Here is a 22,104-nt window from a genome sequence, read left to right as displayed (position 1 = left end):
AAAGAGAAGTACTGCATTATGACCCTAACGCGCACCGACAGTGAACGCTTCGGTGGTCTCACCACTACGACGCCTCGATGCCAGCATTCGAAGGGACGCTGGCATCAAGAAGCACTACCAACGCCACCTAGGTGGCGTTGGTAGTGGCGTTCACTGTACTCGGCACAGCGGAGCGTGGTCCCGCAATTAGCTCTGAAAATGTTTCTGAAGTTGATCGCGGAGGCTGCAATTACGACGCGCTGTACGCGCTGATTTGACTCGGTGACGATTCAGTTACGTGCTTTGTCTTGCGCGTTGTATTAGTGTGTCAGTTACGTGCTTCGTCTTTCGCGTTGTGCTAGCGTGTGCAGCGTAGTGCAGCTTCCATATGCACTTCCCCCTCCTAACTCCTTGTGCTAACTACTGTTATAACTTTTCTGCATCTATAATTCATCGCAAGCCGGCATGTCCCGGAAGAAAATTAAAAAGAAAGAACTACATTGTATCGTGCGTTTACAGCCATAGTTGCCACAAATTCTGCTGAGGGCTACCCGACTTACCGGCAGTCATTGTGGAAGCGGGTGGCGTAGGGAAACTTGTCATCAAGTCATCAAATAAACGTGCTTGCAGCCAAATGTGTAGACTTTTGAGTATGCGAGTATGAGACTTGTGCGGCTTCCTAACCGTTTAATATTTGTCTGAAGGTTTCCAACGTTAGGAGTCCTTTCATCACCATGAAGACATTTTCGTCTACGTTCTCGTCCTCTAGCCCAAGACGCGCAGCATAGTGTAGGGTCAGAACTCTGTGGTTCGCACACCTGAAACATCTATCCCGTGAATAATTCGACAGGCGACAGATGGAGACTAACTGCAGAAAGCGGATACAGTTGTCGCGCAGAGGCCAGCAACAAAGGCTGCAGTCGCGAAACTTAAGTTATTAAACATTGCGTAACACGGAAAAAGAAAAACGTAAATGAGATTGGAGGCCATGTAGCGGAACAGCACATATCTTCTACTCTCCACACGAAATGCACCGGTGTTATTAGAATCATCGCTGGCATAATAAGCCTCTTAACCCGCCTCAAGTCCATCGATGGCTCATCTAGTACACTTGCTTCGTTGCCTGCACACCATCTATAGAGGCAGCATCTGTGTGTCGGCTATCTTTGCCGAAGGAACCCCGTCCGCAGTATTGTCGACACTTCTCTGAGGTCACGACTTCCCGCAGTAGCCATCAACAAAGTGCACTTCCTTTATTGGTACACGGGGCGGGTGAACCGCGCAATATTTTCTTTTTTTTTAACGCATGGTTTTATACATTCTTGTGCATCCAGCGGAAACAGGTGGATGATTGTTGAAATGCTGAGGTGGTCGACGACTTGAAAGTATACCACTTGAAATGTACAACAGATGGAGAGATGAATCTCTTATTAAAATCTTTGGAAAAAGCCATGAATGTGATTATATGGTGGTGTACCATGGAATCATTCGTGTAAATGTCACTGCTGACCTACTCGTCAAATATAGGATGTACACATCACAATGCAATGTGTAGCAAGCATCTTCTTGCAAAAAAGGAGGCTCACAAAAGCATAAATAAAAAAAATTGTCGCAGTTTCACCTGAAAGGCGAAGCATCAATTGCGATAATTTGTAGAGTAATATCATACGGAGTAATGATATTAGCTTTATCAGCTGTATAAACTTGGACATGCAGCAGCACCGGCAGCACGCAGAACTGTTGTCGACGCCGTCGGCGTTTTGCCCGCGTTCGCACAAAATGCGTGCGGCGTTGGTGAGTGTTGCCGGAGCCTCTGATATAAATGGGCACTTGATGCCGCAGCTAAACGTCGCCTCCCTTCCCCCCCCCACGGCCTTTCGTGCGTCAGAAGAAGGCGCGTTTGCTCTACATACATGGTGATTGTAAAGGAGGACAGAGCCGCCTACTTCTGCAGCCCTTAAGAGAGCACGGTACAGAACGCGCGTTTGTTCTCCGCCGTGCGTTCACTTCCCGTGAAAGCGCGCGTCCCTCGCGCCCTTTCACTCGCACATACAGCGTTCGGCGGCAAGGGCTGCAGAAGATAGCGCCAACCTTTCCCTTTCCCTCAAGAACCACTTACCACCACCACCGCGCGGCGACGATTTCATCTCCATTGACGTCATATGGAACCTCACGGCGACGGCGACGGCAGAAATCTGCTTTGGAGTGTCCATATAATTGCTATCGCAATAAAATGTATTATAAAACCTTGCACTCGGCCGCGCAGCGCTTGAAACAGCGAAGCAGGGCGATCATAGCCCAGCATTTTCCGGAAGTGCTCGCGAACTTTTCTTCTTATTACTCATGCTGGTAATTTCTTTTCGCGCGTCTCGGACTTACGGCCGTCACTGCGCGTTGCATAGCGCAGCTTGCAACACCGACACCGCATTCCAATACCGACACCGCGTTCCAGGAGACCCGCACCGTGAATGCGTGTCCCTCTCGCTCTCATAGCGCGCAAAACCTCTTCACCTCGCAGACCACGAGCGTACGAACGCGCCAGCTGTGGACGACGACGCTCGAACGCAATCATATGGTTCGCATGAATGCATGTTCTCCAAGCGTGGCTGTATAGCCTAGTGGCTACGACGCTCGCTTTGGGGCCGGGGGTGCGCGGGCTCGAATCGGCAAGAATGTCTATTTTCTTCCTTGTACTAGTTTCTTGATATGCACCATGAATTACGGCTGGCTTAAACAGCTTCGCTGTTAATATACGGCGTCCACTCTTAGTAAGGCATGTTGTTGGGCTAGCCGGTTCGTAGATTCTGCAAAATGTTTAAACTGCGTGAAGGAGACGGGACGGGAACAGAAACATATACGCACACACAAAGCGCAGACAGGAATGGTTGTGTGTGCATCTATGTTTCTGCAGTGTGTGCATCTATGTTTGTGTTCCGGTCCCGTCTTCTTCGCGCAGTGTAAACATTTTGCAGAGCCCACTCTTAACATGAAGTCATTCATGAACGGATGGGATGGGGGGTGTAGGGCTTATACGGGTAAGGGCAACGCATTTAGATGACGTCTTTTATAACCTTGCCTGGTCGATAGAGGGAAAGATAGTGCGCAGGACACTATTGGCCTCGTCCGGCGGTCACTTAAGGTAACACCAAAAAAAATTTCTTGTGCACGCCCCAATGGGCTGTGGCGTGCTGCTTGAGCATGATGTCGCGGGTTTGAATACCGGCCACGGCGGCGGCATTCCAATACGAGGGGCGGAATGTAAAAAAAGAACAAAAAAACTCTCGACGGAGCGCTCCATTAAATGCTCCCAGCGTCAAAATAAAGCCCGAGACCCCTCCTATCCTGCATGCTGCTTTGGCGAACTTAAAAATTGTGAACATTTGCGACACATTGTCAAATTAACGCGGCATGGGACGACAGCTTTTGGTGTACCTGCAGTCTCTAGGAAATGTTACAGCCATTGTTCGTATAAGACTGTTCCACACACGGGATTAATTCTATCGGGAACACGGAAAGTTTGTCTTCGCGACCAGATGCCACGACTGAAGATATTAAATTTTGCCGTATTTTAGACTCTATATCGTTTGACTTGGTTTTCTTCCGGCTTCTTGTTCTTTATTCCTCTATCTACGAGTCCGCCTCTCGCCACTGAATGTCACATAAGATCACTTGGGACACATCCTTTGCACGCCCTTCGTCAAGCCTTGTTTTCTTCGTGTAACGAAGTGTATAGCTTCGAATTAAGCTATAGGCTCTGCACCGTTCTGGCTTCGCCTTTCGAATGCGCAGGTGCCTTGCTTCCGCGTCAACGCTACCTTGGCGCGCAAGTACTCTTCGCACAACTACACCGACAAGGACGCCCTGGCGATCCACTCGGCGTCGGCTGGCGGCGGCGCCGTAATGGTGCCCAGCGCCGAGTACGACGCCATGCACAGCACCTGCGTCAACGGCACGCAGACCTCCACCGAGCAGTTCCTGCTGTGAGTACCAGACGACGCGCTGACTATATCTGGGGACGAAGCTCTCCTTGCTGGCCGCCGCCGTGCCAACATGTTCATACAACAGAGCCTCCGCCTTTCTTTGTGGAATGTAACCTTGATTGCGTGGCACATCGCTATTGCCACGAAGCGGAGTGTTAGGGATCGTAATCGCATCAAACACGAAACCAAAACATCTTAGATCCGTCATCCTTGTGATTTGACTCGGCGCTAGTTTGGCGTGCAAGCAATAGTTTGCTTGCGAAAATGAAATCGGGTCGCGGGAAGTAACTTTTTTTCCCCAGAGCGTGCTATTTGCGGAGTACGCGACAATATGTTTAGCCTGTCATGATCGTTTGCATTAAATTTTCATTAAACGAGCCATTGGTTTTCTGTGAAAAGAAGTCTTTTTACCCACGCAATAACATTTCGGAACTGTTCACTGGGTAAAAAGATCATATGTGCTCCAACCGCGCAATTTTTTGTGACAAGTTGAACCACTGCATCTTTTAGATTTAAAACTTGTCTGGTATTCTATTTATACTTAATTATGCAGTTTTTTAAATTGTCTTTTCGAGCTTTTTTTTTGTCACGTGTTTGAACTGCTCCTATTTCTTTTTCTTTGTACTTGCCTTTATCTGCATTGTCATTTCTCTCTCTCTCTCTCTCTCTCTCTCTCTGTATTACTTGTCGCTTTTTTATCACATGTGTGAAGTGACAACTTCGTTGAAACACTCTGCTGCGACACTCCATGCTGTGTTCATCAATTTATATATGACCTTTCTTGTTGCCTTTTCATGTTTCTGTCACACAGCACTTTCAAAGTACACGCCAGCTACCGTAGAAAGAAGGCGAATGAAATTGCAACGTCAAAATATCAATAAAAAAGGAACGCATCAGGAGCCTTAAATTGTAACATCAAAATAACAACGAAAGGAAGAAAAACACATCCGGAGCATTTTCAGAGAAATAATACAAACAGTACAAACATTACTTTGGACCATCCAAAGCTTTACTTTGGATGGTCGCATCTCGACGCTGAAAGAGAGCGGTTGATTTAGGCGACTTTATTTGCACCCGTCAAATAGATAACGGGGTAGAGGCTTTAGCCTGGACCCCCAATCACCCTCCCTAACTATCGGCCGGGATCCCTTGGGACGCGGTGGTGGTCAGGGCGAGACCGAGGACATGTTGAACATCATCTTTCCGGTATAGTATAGCAAGGACTCCCAGTATTCTCTACATCTATGTGGCTCGTCAAAGCTAGGACAGGTCCAAACCATGTGGACTAAGTCCGCTATACCATCACAGTGCCTACACCGATGGCTATACACCTCGGGATGCCATTTGCTCAGCAGTTGCGGGTTCGGAAATACCCCCGTTTGCAGCTTCCTCTACATAACTTCCTCGCTTTTAGTAAGGTTCTTATTCGCCTTACGCCCCAGCTTATAATGATTGAGAATTTGCTGGAAAGTGCTCAGTTTGTCACCAGCCTGTAGGGGTTCCTTGCTTGGGGGGCTTGTCGAGACAGCGCTGGGGTCCCGGAAAGTGAGACCTCGGGCCAGCGCGTGCGCCTTCTCATTCCCCTGCAAACCCTGCCTCCGTTTTCGTGCGTAATTACGGCTGCGTATCCTTTGCCGTGCTCCTATTCTGCCACGTCCGTGTATATCACATCCTGCCTGCCTTCCACTCTTTTCTTCAGAGCCTCAGCCCTGTCCCCTTCTCCTGCCCTCGTGATGCACCGGGTGCATATTCTTGGGCAGGGGGTATTCTCAGTTTCTCCCGTACTCGCGGTGGGACTTTGCTTGTCTGCTTGGAACATACCTGGGGCTCGAACCCCAGCCGCTCCAGGATCCTTCCACCAGCCTGACTGCGCAGCAGTCTCTGATATTGCGATACTGTCGCCGCTTCAATGAGCTCGCCTAAGGTGCTGGACACCCCTAAACCAAAGATTTTGTTCGTTGATGTGTTCGGGGGAAGACCGAGAGCCGTCTTGATCCCCTTCCTAATAATGATCTCGGCACGTCTGGCTGGTACTCGCGTCCAGTCGCTGGATCGCCTCGGAGTTTTTCCCGTTCTCTTGAATCCGCAAACCCAAGACCCTGATACTGTCGACAGTGCGAATAATGTCGATGCCGTGCCCCGGGTCCTGTCCCCTCCCCCGTCGCCGCCACTGCGATGTTAAGAAAAGGGCCTCCGACTTCTCCGCCGAGCACCTGAGATCAGTCGGCTCCAGATAGTTCTCGATTACTTTGATGGCCCTCTGCAGTGTCTGTTCGATCTTCCGGCCACTGCCTCTGCTCATCCATAGCGTGAGATCGTCCGCGTAGAGCGTGTGGTTCAGTCTTTCTATGCCTGCCAGCTTCCCGGGGAGACCCATCATCGCGACGTTAAACAAGGTGGACGACAAAACGGATCCCTGCGGCGTACCCTTGCTTTCCAGTTTAATGCCTTCCAGTGACTGTCCTCCCAAGCTGGTGGCTGTCGTTCTGTTTTTAAGAAAATCCTTTACATAATTGTAAGTCTTCGCGCCCACATTGAGAGCTCCGAGACTCTCCAATATGGCCGAATACTTCACATTATCGAATGCTTTAGAAACGTCTAATCCCACGACTACCCTGGTGTCCACCGTATTGTTGTCTACCAGCTGTTCTTTGAGCTGGAGCGTGACACCGCATGCCGAGAGATGAGACCTAAAACCAATCATGGGGTCGGGGGCATACAGTCCCTGATCTTCCAGAAACCTATTTGCCTGCTCTGAATGACATGTTCCATTAATTTGTCTATGTTCGAAGTAAGTGAAATGAGCCTCAGGTGTTCAAAACTAGGTTTCTTTCCCGGCGTTGGAACTTAAAACGAGGTTGGCATCCTTCAACGCCGGCGGAATCAGCCGTCTGTCCCAGCAGTCCTGTATGTACGCTGTCAGATTTCTGACCGACGCATCGTCCACCTTAATAAGCATTTTATTATCCTAACCAGCCCTGCAGCCGCCTTCGTCCTCAGACGGTTTATCTCGGCCCTAACCTCACCTACCCTGATTGGTCTGTCAAGATCAGGGTTCTCCAAACCCGATTACTCGGGTAGAGACCCAGATTCCGCACAGCTGAGATATCTATCCTTGAGCCCGGCAATGAGTGCATCGGTCGTTCCTTCGTATAGTAAAGCTTGTGAAGTTGTCATAAGTGCGACAGTTTGCGCCGTAGTGATAAATCTTCCATGTCGGCATGTTTTTATTTTTTTTTTTTTTTTTTTGCGCTCAACAAAATGTAAACAAAAGAAAAGCATTTGCATTGTTTCGCCACCTATGCGGCGAAACGTCTGTTTTTTCTGTTTTTTTTTTGCATTTTGTTGAATAAAGCCAGTGGAAAGACGCTGATAAATTGTAAAATCGGATTCCCCAGTGACCTAAATAGATCTACGCTCATCTTCCCGAGGAGTCCTTTGAAGCACGATTATACCCCGTCAAACGTCGCTGCCACATCGTTGCATCGTTCCCCTTTCCAGAAAGAAAGTTTTGCGCCTCAGCTCCGGCATCGAAGAGATCGGCGACTTGCGCCAGGACATGCTGCTGCTGATCAGCCTGTGCTGGCTTGCGGAGTTCCTCAGCATCATCAAAGGCATTCGAAGCTACGCAAAGGTGCGCCTTTGGTGATACGTAATGATCAATACCTTTTATTTATTTATTTATTTATTTATTTATTTATTTATTTATTTATTTATTTATTTATTTATTGTTTGTTTGTTTGTTTGTTTGTTTGTTTGTTTGTTTGTTTGTTTGTTTGTTTGTTTGTTTGTTTGTTTGTTTGTTCTTTTATGCGAGGAAACACCAAATGGATGTCGCGAACGGATTGGTGGCATGTGACGAAAGAAGACGGGGCACCTCACTTACTACTTCAAACTTAACTTGACTCAACACAGAAAGGCACTCGAGCTCGCCGGGTTCATCGGTGCAGTGGTGTGGCAGAACAATTTCCCTGTACTTAAAAAAGAGTTGCGGTATCTGTTCCAGTAATTCTGCACATTCCCTGAACTGCTTTTACGAAATCCACAAATATTTCGTATCAGTTCCGTAGGACTATATATTGACCCTTTTCGCGGCGATCCCGTGGGCGCTGCCATGTTTGATCACGTGGTGACGCGTCCATTGCTTGCCTCCACTGCCTCCGTAGCCTCCTTGTTTACAATGGAAGTGTATGACGCCGGCGCGGCTTAGAAAACCCCTGTTTTCGGAGATATCGTAGGCGGCGACTAGGTGGACGACACGAAGCTTTGATCACAGCTTCAGAGAACATGCAAAAGTGCTTTCAGAGCTGATTAAGCTACGTCCAAACGGCGCAAGCAGCGTATATGGTGCTTGTTCTAAAAGCGGGGCTAAATATGTATTCCAAGCTATCCCAGCTTTCCGATTATTAATTCAGTCAGGATTAGTGTGTTTTGCTCTTTGTTCTTTATTCGGCAAATATTTTGAAGCAGTGGTTTGTCAGTTTATGAGTCAGTGAAGTTCCTCGGTGCGGCCACTATCTGATTATTTTCTGCCTAATCGCTTGCGGGTGTGCTCAGTTCCGATAGATGTGTTCTTGCTGTGCACAATGCTTGAAACGTAGCTGTTTTGCACATTGTAATACCGTGTAGCAAATATATATTACAGCTAAGTAACTCGCTTACTCTTGTGGACCGTCACGAAACATTCAGCTTCGACCATTCGTGCGCCATAGGTGTAGTCCGTCATTTATTGTGCGTATACAGTGCGCATATGTTCAAGTGTGCGCCCATTCACTTATTCTTGATACGTCGGCGATAGAGTGGGCGTAAGTTTTCCTGCCATTTGGGACAGATGTGTATAGATAATGTGTGCGAAACTTACTATGACAGGAAGCGGCGCTACTCCCTTTGTCATTGTTTAACGAGTGGTACTCACTCTTGCCGACGTTCTAGGGTTGAAGCCAGTTCTTTGAAGGTTAGCGATACAATGCTGGCAGATGAGCAAATTTCTGTATCCTCGAGGAAAGCCGTACATCACGAAGTGCCGGTAACACGTTCGGACAGTTGCAGCAGCGGTCCGCGAACTTGGCCACACAGATTCATTCCATTCCTTAACATGCCAGTCACTATTTTTGCAGCCAACTACTGCACACGTCTTCAATCCACATGATTCAATCTAGCATGATTGGAGCACAGTGTGTTAGTGAAAACTCAGTTGCATTTCCAACAGCTGATCGCACAGAAGCAAGTTAGAAGCAGTAATGGTTTCGTATTTGTGCACGATCGCTGAGGAGAGGTATGGCGCGCCGCCGTGAGAGCCATCTCGTTTCTCTAAAAAAAAAAAACTGCTCCGCGAAAAGGGTCAATAGCACCTAAAGTTTCAATAGGAAATGAGGATTTGCGATTAGTCTGTCTTGCGCCGAGCTAACTCGATATCTCGAGTTAGCTCGGCGTCGTTGTTAGCAGCATCCGCCCGCCATTGGTGCTTGCGTTTCACTAGAAACACAAACATGTAACCAGTAATTGAGAAACGCCTCAATACAGCGTCGGGATTGACCCACTGCTAAACACCGGGGCCGCACGTTTCAGCTTCGCTGGTTAACCATCTGTACGGAGTGCTTGGGCGGTGTTTTTTATAGAGGTGTTATTTGTTTCAATATTTGGTAGCATGCCGTATGCATGACGGGTGTGTCGAATGTGCTACTCGTCTCAATTAATATAATGAACCCAGCACCTGCACAGTTCAATTTTCTCAGTCCAATCTACTCAGTCTAATCAGCGTTGATTATTTGCTGACAGGGAAGAAAGCGATGCAATCGACGAAGACTTTTCTGCGGCTGGTCAGCGACCCTTGTAGTGCGTGTGAACGTCTACTTTTTTCATGTTAGGTAATTTTGCCTCTGAACACAACTTAGCCGTCCGTTCATTAGGACGGAGTGGTTGCATTGCTATAGCAGCGAAGGCAGGCCCGTTTGCAGTTTGTGATTCTACAATAAATGGATTGGCTGAGCAGGGAGACTGTGCTAAGCCAAGGAAGATCGCTAGAGAGACCGGACATACAAGGAGCGACGAAAACATTGTACGAAATGTTTATACTGTAATATGCGTCTTAGCTGCCCTGACTTTCAACGTGTTACGGCTCATTCACACTAGGCCGACACGACACCGATTTTGGTATGCCGACTGTTGGCGACAGCAGTTTACAGGACGGAAAACGCTGTGGCCAACGGTTTAAAGGAAGGAAAACGCTGTCGCCTACAGTCGGCAGACCAAAATCGGTGTCGTGTCGGTTTAGTGTGAATGCGCCACATGCGGCCGCTAGGAGAAATAATTGTGCAGGCGCGTTGAGAGCCGCAGGTGGCGCCTATAAGCGCGTGAGCGGCCACGCGCTCACGCGCTTCCCCTAAGAGTGGGCGACCCTGTACTTCCTAGAACTTGTGACAATCATCTATTAGCTCGCCTACAAACGGAAACTCCTGTGGCAATATGCTGCCTTCGCAATCGATGTCTCTATCACGTTACCAAGATGTTCCCATGATTCACCGAGGAGCGACATCCATGATGCAAGGAAGAGTGACCTGCGGTGCTCTGGAGGAATATCCTGCAAGTGTCCACCTAGTGGACATCTTCATTTCGTCTGCTGCGGAAGTGTTGATTGGCTGGGGGCGTCTGTCTCCTTCTGACGCGCACCCCAGCCCAACCAGTCAGCACTTCCGCAGCAGACGAAATGGACATGTCCACTAGGTGGACACTCGCAGAATATCATTCCTGGTCATGTACTGCCAATTCCGCCATATTGTCAAATTATGTAATGGCGGCACTCTGAGCCTATCACGAGAAGCCGTAGTAGCTTTCAGAGCGTACAAGATGGCGAAGTGCCGGACAATATGGCCAAGTTATACGATGCCTAGAAAAGCTATAGCACCCCCGACCTGTCATTTAATTTTTGTATGTTTGCGAAACAGTATTTGTGCCATTGTTACGGCGTATTGTGCGTGATCACCACCTATGCACCGGCGGCGGCTGCAGTTGGCGCTGGGCATGACGTGGATGTCGTTCGCCCTGCTGTTCATCCTGTTCCTCTCGAGCGTAGTGCAGCGCGGCTCCATGCGAGGAATGGGCGCCTACTTGCACCCGGACTGGCCCAAGCTCGTAGACCTCGTGGTACGTGTACAACTGTCGCAAAATATGCCGTATTGCTTTGACACGCTTTAACAATACGGGGTGATCATGTTTAAATTTTACAGAATTTTAAAAAATAGCCTAGGTGTATCAGCTAGATAGCGTGATTCTATAGTCCTTGAGCTAGATTATGCAAAGAGGCGGACATTACTCGTATACGGTATATACATGCTGATCATCTTTATTCTTTAAGTTCTACATAATTTTTATGATCGCCCCATATATATATATATATATATATATATATATATATATATATATATATATGGGGCGATCATTTATATATATATATATATATATATAATAATCCGTGGGTTACCAGAGATATAATACACTTGCACCGCAAGCTAAAACGTGCTAGAAAGAAGAAAACAAACCATTGTAGACTTATCACATGGAAGGCCCAGCTTGCGACTCGGCTAACCGAAGCCAAGGTGAGATACTTCAACCATTCACTCCCTAACTTCTTGAAAACTAACCCGGATAGATTCTGGCGGTACTTGAGCGACTCTCACAAAACACTCGCCGACATATCGGTGAACGGCCATATTGTTAATGATCCGACCAAAATTGCAAACCAGTTCAATCACCATTTCCACTCGGTATTCACTCAGGGACATCATACTGACACGAATAATCATTCTATTCCTACCATATCTGCCAATTCCATAACTGCCGAAGGTGTCCTTTCTCTGTTACTTAAAGTTAAGACTAAATCTTCTGAAGGTCCAGACGGTATACCAAACGCATTTCTGCAACGTTACGCCGAACCTATTGCACATTCCTTCACCCATCTTTTTCGTCTTTCGTGTCATGATTCAATTCTTGCCGATGATTGGCGCACGGCGCGCGTTATTCCTATATTCAAGAAAGGTGATCGCCTGAATGTTGAAAACTACCGGCCTATATCATTAACTTCCGGCCCCTGTAAGCTTCTAGAGTACATCATTACGCATTACATAATGTCCTTTCTAGAAGAAAACAATATTTTGACTCCCTTCCAGCATGGTTTTAGAAAAGGCCTCTCGACTACCAAACAACTTGTCACCACTATTCATGACTTCTCAATAGCACTTGATAAGGGCGACCAAATGGACGCCATCTTCTTAGATTTTAGGAAAGCCTTCGACTGTGTCTGTCATGATAAACTACTCATGAAACTTTCTAACATTGGCCTACCCATTAACTTAATTAATTGGATTCGTTCTTACCTCTCCAACTGAAAACAGTTTGTCCAGGTCGAGAGCTGCAGCTCTGAGGTTCTGCCTGTAACCTCGGGAGTTCCCCAGGGTAGTGTCCTTGGCCCTGCCTTATTTCTTATCCTCATCAATGACATCGTGTCATCAGTTGACACTTCCGCCATAAACTTAAAACTTTTTGCAGACGACTGCCTTCTTTACAAATCAATTAAAAGTGAAAAGTTCCCCAGGGTAGTGTCCTTGGTCCTGCCTTATTTCTTATCTTCATCAATTACATCGTTTCATCAGGTGACACTTCCGCCATAAACTTAAAACTTTTTGCAGACGACTGCATTCTTTACAAATCAATGAAAAGTGAAAAAGAGTTCCCCAGGGTAGTGTCCTTGGTCCTGCCTTATTTCTTATCTTCATCAATGACATCGTTTCATCAGTTGACACTTCCGCCATAAACTTAAAACTTTTATTGCGATAGCAATTATATGGACACTTCAACCGGATTTCTGCCGTCGGCGTCGCCGTTGCCGTCGCCGTCGCCGTGAGGTTCCCTATAGATAAAATCTTCGCCGCGCGCCGTATGCCCGAGCGGAAGCGTGCGGGGACGCGCGCTGTCACGGAGAGCGAACGCACTCAATCTCCCACGCGCAAGCAAGGAAGCGGGAAGGCAGCGCCGGAGGGAGCGGGGGAGGGAGGGGGCGCACTTCTACTCTGCCAACAACCGTGCTCGTCGCTCGCCCCGCACCGTCTCTTATCTCCCCACGGCTCTGACCTTTATGCGCCGTGCATTCGCTGCTCAGTTTCCGTTGAAGCGATAGACCGCACGTACAGTCAACCACAAAAGTTTGCGGACCACGCGAGCGCGTGCCAGACTGCCTATCCGCGCCACCTAGCGGTACGCCACCTAGCGGCGACAGGGGCGCTCTCCCGGATATGAGCCTTCTTGGTACTCGCCTGCCTGTTAATTTTTTATTCCCGTGCATGACATTGTTAGTTCGTTGTGTTGACGCAGAGCGCTGTCTGCGATAAGACCGCCACATATCTGGCTTGATAGCAGTATCGGAGCAATCACTGCAACCTTTGTCGACTGGTGTGCCAGTGGGTAGATAAGTTTCACGAAGCGCTGCGACGATTTTTTACGCGACGTTTACTGGCGCACTTTGGTTGGCAGCATCTTGGTACAATGAGTGTTGCTGCTTCTGCGTCTTGAGAGAAAGGGTAGGGAGGTGTTTCACTGTCATCAAAAATAAAGAAAAAGCGGATGCATAGAAAATTTTCTTTCACACATAGGTGCATCTTCGCATCAGTCGCTGAAAACGTAGTAGACTTGCTTCAGGTCACGTGGTGATTGCCTATTTGGAAAGATGCCGCTGCGTGTTCCACTTGACGAAAGAAGGCACATTGTGCGTTTATTTATAGAGGGAATACCTCAGCGCGAAATCTGCCGCCGAACCAACAGGAGCCGGACTGCCGTGAATAGGATTATTCAATCTTTCCGCGACGATGACAGATTCACAGATATGGAGCGCAGTGGGCGTCCAAGGGCCACGACTGAGGAAGAGGACCGCCTGATTACGGCCGCCATCGTGGCTGATCCTTTTCAAAGTGCAGAGGATTTCCGATAAGCTCTCTCGCTCACGGTATCGTCTGAGACAGAAGAAGGCTGAGTGAGCTTGGCCTGCAGTCTTTCGTAGCAGCACAGAAGCCCTGCCTCTCAGACAGCCAGCTACAAGAACGACTCATGTTCGCTACAGCAATGAAAGATTGGACAACAGAGAAATGGGGCGATGTCATCTTTAGCGACGAGTCAACTTTTTCCACGCGCTGGGACCAACGGAAGCGGGTTTGGCGTCCACTAAACTGCAGGTGTGTTTACAGTGTATTGGCAGTTAATTCACGAAGCTAATTCTGCATCACAACAAGTTTCACGTAAAATGAGCTTTTGGACATTACGAGATTTTTCTGTAGTGGTATTATGTTGAAAACATTAACGATTGTTTCATAGTACTACTTACTCTGAAGCTAATTAAAAGCGGCCAGTGGGTCTTTCAGTACTATCTAATGATGTTTGCACGTTTTCTATTGCAACTCTATAACAGCATTATAAAGTTCATACGCAAGAGGAATCGCAACATTTTTAGACGCGCCGCTGGAACCCAATTGTATGCTATTTCTTGCAGATATCTGCCTAATTACACACAGAGTGTTCTATCCAGTGGACGGTGTTCCGTGAGCGTGTGGGGAGCAATCAGCAAAGATGGCCTTGGTCCCCTTGTGCGTCTGGAAGGGCCCTTCACTGCGTCACGGTACTGCGACGTCATCACTAGACACCTCGTTCCGTATGCGCTGGACGGTCCCTTCAGCGACGGCTGCTATTTTTTTCAACACGACCGCAGCCCGATCCATAAAGCACGTATCGTCCAGTCATTGCTAGAAGAACATGCTGTTTGCCAGCTTGAGTGGCCTCCATGTGGCGCCGACTTGAATCCCATAGAAAATGTCTGGGGCATGTTGAAGAAACGGCTGTCCACACGAGCCAACCGCGGCCGCACGGCCGATACGCTGTGGCAAGCGATCGCACAAGAATGGGAAAGCCTGCGCGGTCGACCGGAGATTACTGAATCTTTGTACGAGTCGATCCCCACACGCATCAATAAGGTGCTAGAAAACGGCGGACATTTCACTTCCTACTAGATCATTGAGAGACCTATGTTTCATGACACTTCTGTAAATGTCTTGTGAATAAATTCATCCCCTTCAGACACGAATTACGATGCACTGTCTGCAAATGCGTCAAATGCGCATGGCATCATTTCAAGACGCTCACTATTACATTCCAAGAAAGAAGACGAAGCAATGTGCTGTTTTGTGCGAGTTTCAGTAAAAAAATTAATTAGCGTATAACTCATTATCTAATTATTCTGAAATCCGTCAGCTTCAATGCTTGCATAAAAAGAATCAACTATTAGGCCCGAAACGCATGCACACTTGCTTTTTCGGTTGTATTCGTGTCGACCGGAGAAAAAAAATACTCTTGACGTTGGTCTTGGAACGCGGCACGTCGAACGATTGCCTAACATGGTAGTGTCTCCAGCAAAGTGATCATCTGCAGCAATACGCAGGACAATGAAGTTAACTGACCGCTAGTTGTCCCATCAGGAAGCGGACACGAATGTGCACACTGAGTTTTAGGTCATTTGAAGAAACACGTGGCGTGGGACGCGCCTCCGAAGTTCGAGTCCCCAAACGAGGACGCCGTGTCACAAAGGGTTATAAAAAGAGTCATCGCACCCGATTATTTCTTATTTTTCTAAATGTAACCACTATAGCAGCGCGGTGGTTCGGGCTTTGCGCAGCAAAACCTGGGCGCAGGCGATCAAATCCCGGCCGCTACTGTCACTTAGCGATGGGGGAGGAACGGAAAAATTCTGCCTACTGACTAAGCATGTGTCCCATGGCTGCCTCACCGCTCACTCACGCACTCACGAAAAAAAAAAAAAAACAGCGTGGCTACGCGAAAATAGAACTGATAACAGCCGAAGAATACGCTGTCTGATTACTTGTACTGATATTCTGCTCTCAAAATATAAGCAAGTAGCCCTGGCTAACAAAGAGCGCGTCACGTTGAAAGAGATAGGTAGAAAATATTTGCGCACAGTGCGAAAATAGACAGGCCATAGATTTAAGGAGGGATGCGTCTTCAACGTAGCGCTGCTGTCGATCGCTGGTGACGTAGCGGAAGTGTCGCGAAGAGGCTCTTGGCCACGCGCTCGCGTGGTCCGCAAACTTTTGTGGTTGACTGTACCTTCGCCGCCGCAGCTTGCTGCCAGCGTTTTCACAGTCGTTGTCTGCAGTCATTCAGTGTGATATATTCATGTTTGTGTGTGCGCGCTCACACCACGCTTGTTCATTCAGTTAGTAATAGTCGGGCCACATTTTCCAACGCACGCTACACATGCAATGCTGCCCGGATCGGCAGTGCAGAGCTACAGGTTGTTATGATCGGCTTGGAACTGCACCTGTCAAATGTGGGAATCAAGCTCGAGCGCCTTTCCCATGACGAGATAATCCTCTTTCATCCCCGAGAGAGCGTCTGACCTCTACGGAGCAGACGAAAACAGCGAGCTACCAAGAAGGAAGACCCGCGGGAGAGGAGGTCGCCAACTTGACCGCCCGACAGAGGTCTGACACTTCCACAAGTTCCCCGAAGAAGTCATCGGCAGGTTATGCCTGGAATCTGTATCTCTCCAATGTGGGAAGCAAGCCCCAGCGCTTTTCCCGTGACGAGATAATCCCCTTCAGCCCCGAGAGAGCTCTCACCTCTACGGAGCAGACGAAAACGGCGAGCTACCAAGAAGGAGGACCCGAGGGCGAGGAGGTCGTCAACTTGACCACCGGAGAGAGGACTTCCCCGAAGGAAATGCCGGCCACCACGAGGGGATTTAAGGCCGTCCTGGCCCCCGTGTTAATCAGAACCGCTCGAGACTCGGATAGAGTCAAAACCATGTACCAATGAAGTGAATACAATCTTTTCTAATTTTCATCCTCACGATGCCCGCCTTCATCGTCGTCTCCTGATTCCTGCGGTGACGACCCACCTCACCCGGTCGAGATTATATCAAGGTGTGTCCCTTCACACGCGCTGCCCACGGGAAGCGCTTCTCATCAACACCACCGTTTCACACGCGCCTTCTCGTGGTCATCGAGTCTCTCTTCATGTCGGTCTACTTACGCCGCAGCACACCTGCTACTTATTCAGCTCATGTTTACTACAATTCATATTGCTACCAAAGCCGCTCACCTTACTTCGTATGACATTGCTGCGTTGCTATCGCATTCATTGCTTCGCCCTTAGGGCGAAACTGTGACATTTTTTGCAGACGACTGCATTCTTTACAAATCAATTAAAAGTGAAAAGGAGTTCCCCAGGGTAGTGTCCTTGGTCCTGCCTTATTTATTATCTTCATCAATGACATCGTTTCATCAGTTGACACTTCCGCCATAAACTTAAAGCTTTTTGCAGACGACTGCATTCTTTACAAATCAATTAAAAGTGAAAAGGACCAGAAGTGTTTACAGAACAACCTGAATTCTCTTTCCGATTGGTGCAACACATGGTCGATGGAGTTAAACATTAACAAATCAGTCTTTATGCGAATCTCAAATAAAAATAGCCCTTTTTCTTCTAGGTACACCTTAAATAATAATCCCCTGATCGAAGCCAGTGATTTCAAATACTTGGGGGTCAAGATTACAAATCGACTATCATGGGGTAGCCATATTGACGACGTTTGTTCCTCCGCTTCAAGAAAACTAGGATTTCTTAGACATAAATTAAAAAACGCGCCATCTCAGATCAAACTTCTTGCATATTGTAACGGTATTTCGAGGAGTAAAATAGAAAAACTGGTTTATTAAGGGCGAACCTGTGCCCTGCAACTAACTATGTACACGAAGAGTTTTCAAAGAACGTTCCACACCAGCGTCTCTGCGCCGAACGCACTTCTTTCTCTTCCAGTGATGGTCCGAGCCCCTGTCTCGTGCGCGTGCACGAGCGGCACACATTGCGCCACCCCACGAAACCAAGCAGGCGCGCGAGAGGTAGCAGACGCTCTTTTGACACAGTGGCTCGCTGGCTACCGTCGTAGAACGCATGCTTAGGAGCAGACTTGCGGCAATATAATACTTTCATTCGACCCCGTCTAGAGTACGCATGCGTGGCCTGGGACCCATATTTTAAAAAGGATGTTAATAAAGTAGAAATGGTCCAAAGGAGAGCAGTAAGATCCATATATAACGCCTACCACAATCTTGATTCACCTTCATCACTGATGGCTACTAACAACATTCCTCTCTTGAAGCAGCGCAGAGCGATTGCGAGGCTCAAGTTTCTTTTCCTGCTCCGAAATCAGCAGTTTAGTATCGATCCCGCTCAATTCATTTCCCCTTCTTCTTCCCGACAAACCAGACATTGTCACAATCACGATCTGACACCGTACTTTGCACGTACTAACCTTTTCAAACACTCGTTTTTTCCGCGAACCATTAACGAATGGAATGCACTGCCTTCAAATGTTTTCCAGAACGTGGCTTTCCTGACTTCGAAAAACACATGCATCTTTTCGTGTAATCTTCATTGTTGTTATTGCCATACTATATTATGTCAACGCGTTATCTAAATTGTGTTTTCTAACCCTTGTGTGCATAAAACTGTGGATTGCGTTTAAACTGGTTGTGTATAAATTTCGCTGTGTTTTCGTTACCCTTCTGTACATAAAACTGTTAATACATAGTTACGCAAATTTTTGTACACGTGTATATTTATCACCTTTGTTAGTGTATACTTGTCGTTCTGTAGCAATGTTTATTATAGCCTTTTGTATAACTTGTACATTTCTTTCAATATGTTCCCTTTTTGCCCCTCCTGCTTGGTCTTTGGACTGCAGTGTGTAATAAATAATATATATATATATATATATATATATATATATATATATATATATATATATAGTGTGTATGGCACATACATACATACATCATAGTTATCATCATCATCAGTCTATTTTATGTTCACTGCAGGATGGAGGCCTCTCCCTGCGATCTCCAATTACCCCTGTCTTGCGCTAGGTGATACGAACTTGCGCCTGTAAATTTTCTAATTTCATCAGCCCACCTAGTTATCTGCCCTCCTGGACTGCGCTTCCCTTCCCTTGACACCCATTCTGCACCTCTGATGGTCCACTGGTTATCTAGCGTACGCATTACATTGCACTACCTAGCTCTTTTTTATTGCGATATCAATTATATGGACACTCCAAGCGTATTTCTATCGTCGGTGTCGCCGTGAGGTTCCGTATAGAGTCCAACGGCGATGAAATCGTCGCCGCGCGCCGTATGCAGTATGTGCGAGTGAAAGAGTGCGAGGGACGCGCGCTTTCACGGGGAGCGAACGCACGGCAGAGAGCACACGCGACTTCTGCCGTCGCGCGAAAGGCTGTGGGGAGACGGGAGGGAGGGAGGGGAGGCGACGTTTAAATGCGTGTTTATATAAAAATGTTGTGAGGCGATAAGGTGGTAAAGACTTCCGATGCTGCTCGACGAATGTCCCGTTCTGATCTCGTCGAAAACCTCCGAGCCACCCCCAGAGGCACCGGCAACAGTCACCAACGCCGCGCGCGTTCGGTGCGAACGCGGGCGAAACGGCGACGGCGTCGACAACAGTTCTGCGCGCTGCTGATGCTGCTACATGTCCAAGTTTATACAGCTGATAAAACTACTATCCTTACTCCGTATAGCTCTCTACTAATTTGCTGTCGCAATTGGTGCTTTGCCTTTTGGATGAAACTGCGACATTTTTTAATGCGTACCCATTTCTAAACATTTCTATGCTTACCCAACGAGAAAAGCGTCCGTCCGTCCGTCATGCAAGACGATCGCTTTCAAGATAGAGGCCGCAACATCGAGCGACTTTACCTTCGTGTTGCCTGTAGCTTCAACGCGAATCAAGGGGTGAGAACACAACGCTCGCGGAGCTCTCAGCACACGGCGCACTCTACCTGCTTCGCAGATCGCTTTCCAGATACGGGCCAGCGCATCTCTCTTCAACACTAATGGCGAATTCCATTGGGAGAACAGGAGCAGAGCGCCGCGCAGTGCGGAGTCCGCTGACAGCGCAGTGAGAGCAGGGACACTCGACCCGCCACTGGAATACGGCGTGCTTTCGGAGAGCAGGTGGGAGGGGGACGTGCGAGGAGAAATGTACCATGTGACTAAAGCAATCGACGTCCCACTATTCTCTGCAGGAGAGCGGCAAAACACGCGTGATCGTCTTGTAATCTGTCGCGCGTAACACTGTCACCGTTTGCGGCCACGTACTACATACTTTTGTGCAGCGCCGACGCATCCCACAATGTTTCGGCCTGCGAAGATCATCTGAAACTGCAACTTGAATCTGAAGTTGAGTTCCGGCAGCTTTCGCTGCTGTCACCGTCGAGCGTCTCAAGCACTTCAGCAAGGCGAAGACGCTTTGCTGCCGCTGTCCCCCGCGCATCCAACGAGAAACAAGGCGGACTAGAAATGCCAGGATCTGTCGCTAAATCGCTGCGAAGCTCGCTCGTATCACCGACGTCAAAAACAGCGGTGCCAAAACACCAACTACGATTGGCATGCCGCCATTGCCGCCGCGCACGCCGGCTGAAGCAAAATAAAAAGAAATGAGGAGGATATGACGGTTTAAGTCACGTGACTTCCTCCGTACTCCGCTTTTCAGGCGAGAGCAGTCCGGACGGCTCCCGGCTGTTCTCGGCGCAGCGAAACTGCTCTTGTTCTACCACTGGATGACGGCTCTCCCACTCCTGTTCGACCACTGAAACACGTCGCTTCTGGAACGAGCACTTTCAGCGTGCTTTTGGGTGCTCCTGTTCTCCCAATGGAATTCGCCATAAGTAAGCGGCGAGAACACAGCGCGCCAAGCTATCAGCAGTCGGTGGGGAGACGGGAGGGAGGGAGGGAGGGGAGGCGACGTTTAAATGCGTGTTTATATAAAAATGTTGTGAGGCGATAAGGTGGTAAAGACTTCCGATGCTGCTCGACGAATGTCCCGTTCTGATCTCGTCGAAAACCTCCGAGCCGCCCCCAGAGGCACCGGCAACAGTCACCAACGCCGCGCGCGATCGGTGCGAACGCGGGCGGCGTTCGCACCGAACGCGCGCGGCGTTGGAGCTGTCGGCATCGCCGGATCGTTTTCAAGATACGGTCAATACGGTCCACGCGGCCGTGTCATATGCAGCCGCCGGCGGCGTATGTACAGGGTCGACCACGTCTAAGGTGAACACCTCATTAGTATTCAAGACATGTCCAGCACATAATTTGAAAAATCATTATTGTGTTTATCGACACCATGATTACGCATCGTATAACGAACATTTCACTCGTGAAGTAGAATAAACGCTGTAGCTTTACCGGCTTGAATACTAATGAGGTGTTCACCTTAGATGTGGTCGACCCTGTACGTTTGGTCACGGTTCGTAATGGATGGACAAGGCGCTAAAGAGCGATAACGGCTTACGATGATAGGAACGTCATCAGCTCACTTGGCGCCGCCACCTGCATTAGTTTGCTTGCGTTATCAATCCACCTTGCGCCGCCGTCCGCACCAGTTCGTGTCGCCGCAGCGCTGTCATTTGCATTGGCCGGATCAAGTTTCATATCACTGATAATGACGCGGGGCAGGATGGAGATGAGCAAGTGGCACAATGCTTACGCATGCTGAGATAACTCCCAAAGGCGTTTTTGCGTGATTTTTTTTCTTCTCTTAATGTCGACTAGACAATCGGCTATCCCCGTTTGATCTCTGACCCACACCGCTCTCTTTCTTTCTCTTAACGTTACGCCTTACATTTCTCGCTCCATGGCTCTTTGCGTGGTCTTTAACTTGTTCTCGAGCTTCTTCGTTAATCTCCAAGTTCCTGCCCCATATGTTAGCACCGCTAGAATTCAATGATTGTGCACTTTTCGTTTTCAACAATGGTGGTATACGCTTCGAGTGAGGATTTGGTAATGCCTGCCGTATGCACATTTTCATTCTTCTGTAAGTTTCCTTCTGATGATGAGGGTGCCCTGAGAGTAAATGACCTAGATAAACGTACTCCTGTACAGACTCTAGAGGCCGACTGGCGATCCTGAGTTCTTGTTCCCTTGCCAGGTTATTGAACATTATATTTGTATTCTGCATGTTAATCTTCAACCCAACTCTTGCACTTTCTCGGTTAAGAACCTCAATAATTCGTTTA

At 48.1% G+C, this 22,104-nt stretch overlaps 1 protein-coding gene across 1 annotated transcript in view; it reads left to right on the top strand.

Moving 5' to 3' along the window:
* Positions 1-22,104, top strand: part of LOC119450679 (sodium- and chloride-dependent creatine transporter 1-like) — a 46,978-nt gene that overhangs the window by 984 nt on the left and 23,890 nt on the right. Inside the window, exons 2-4 of the mRNA XM_037714191.2 lie at positions 3,769-3,959; positions 7,461-7,593; positions 10,968-11,102. Coding sequence (XP_037570119.2) covers positions 3,769-3,959; positions 7,461-7,593; positions 10,968-11,102 — 459 coding nt within the window. The remainder of the gene's footprint in view (positions 1-3,768; positions 3,960-7,460; positions 7,594-10,967; positions 11,103-22,104) is intronic.

Source organism: Dermacentor silvarum, chromosome 4 (assembly GCF_013339745.2).
Source record: "Dermacentor silvarum isolate Dsil-2018 chromosome 4, BIME_Dsil_1.4, whole genome shotgun sequence".
In the NCBI taxonomy this organism is placed as follows: Eukaryota; Metazoa; Arthropoda; class Arachnida; order Ixodida; family Ixodidae; genus Dermacentor; species Dermacentor silvarum.
The sequence above is the reverse complement of the archived record's forward strand: the minus strand, read 5'-3'. Positions and strand labels throughout refer to the sequence as shown.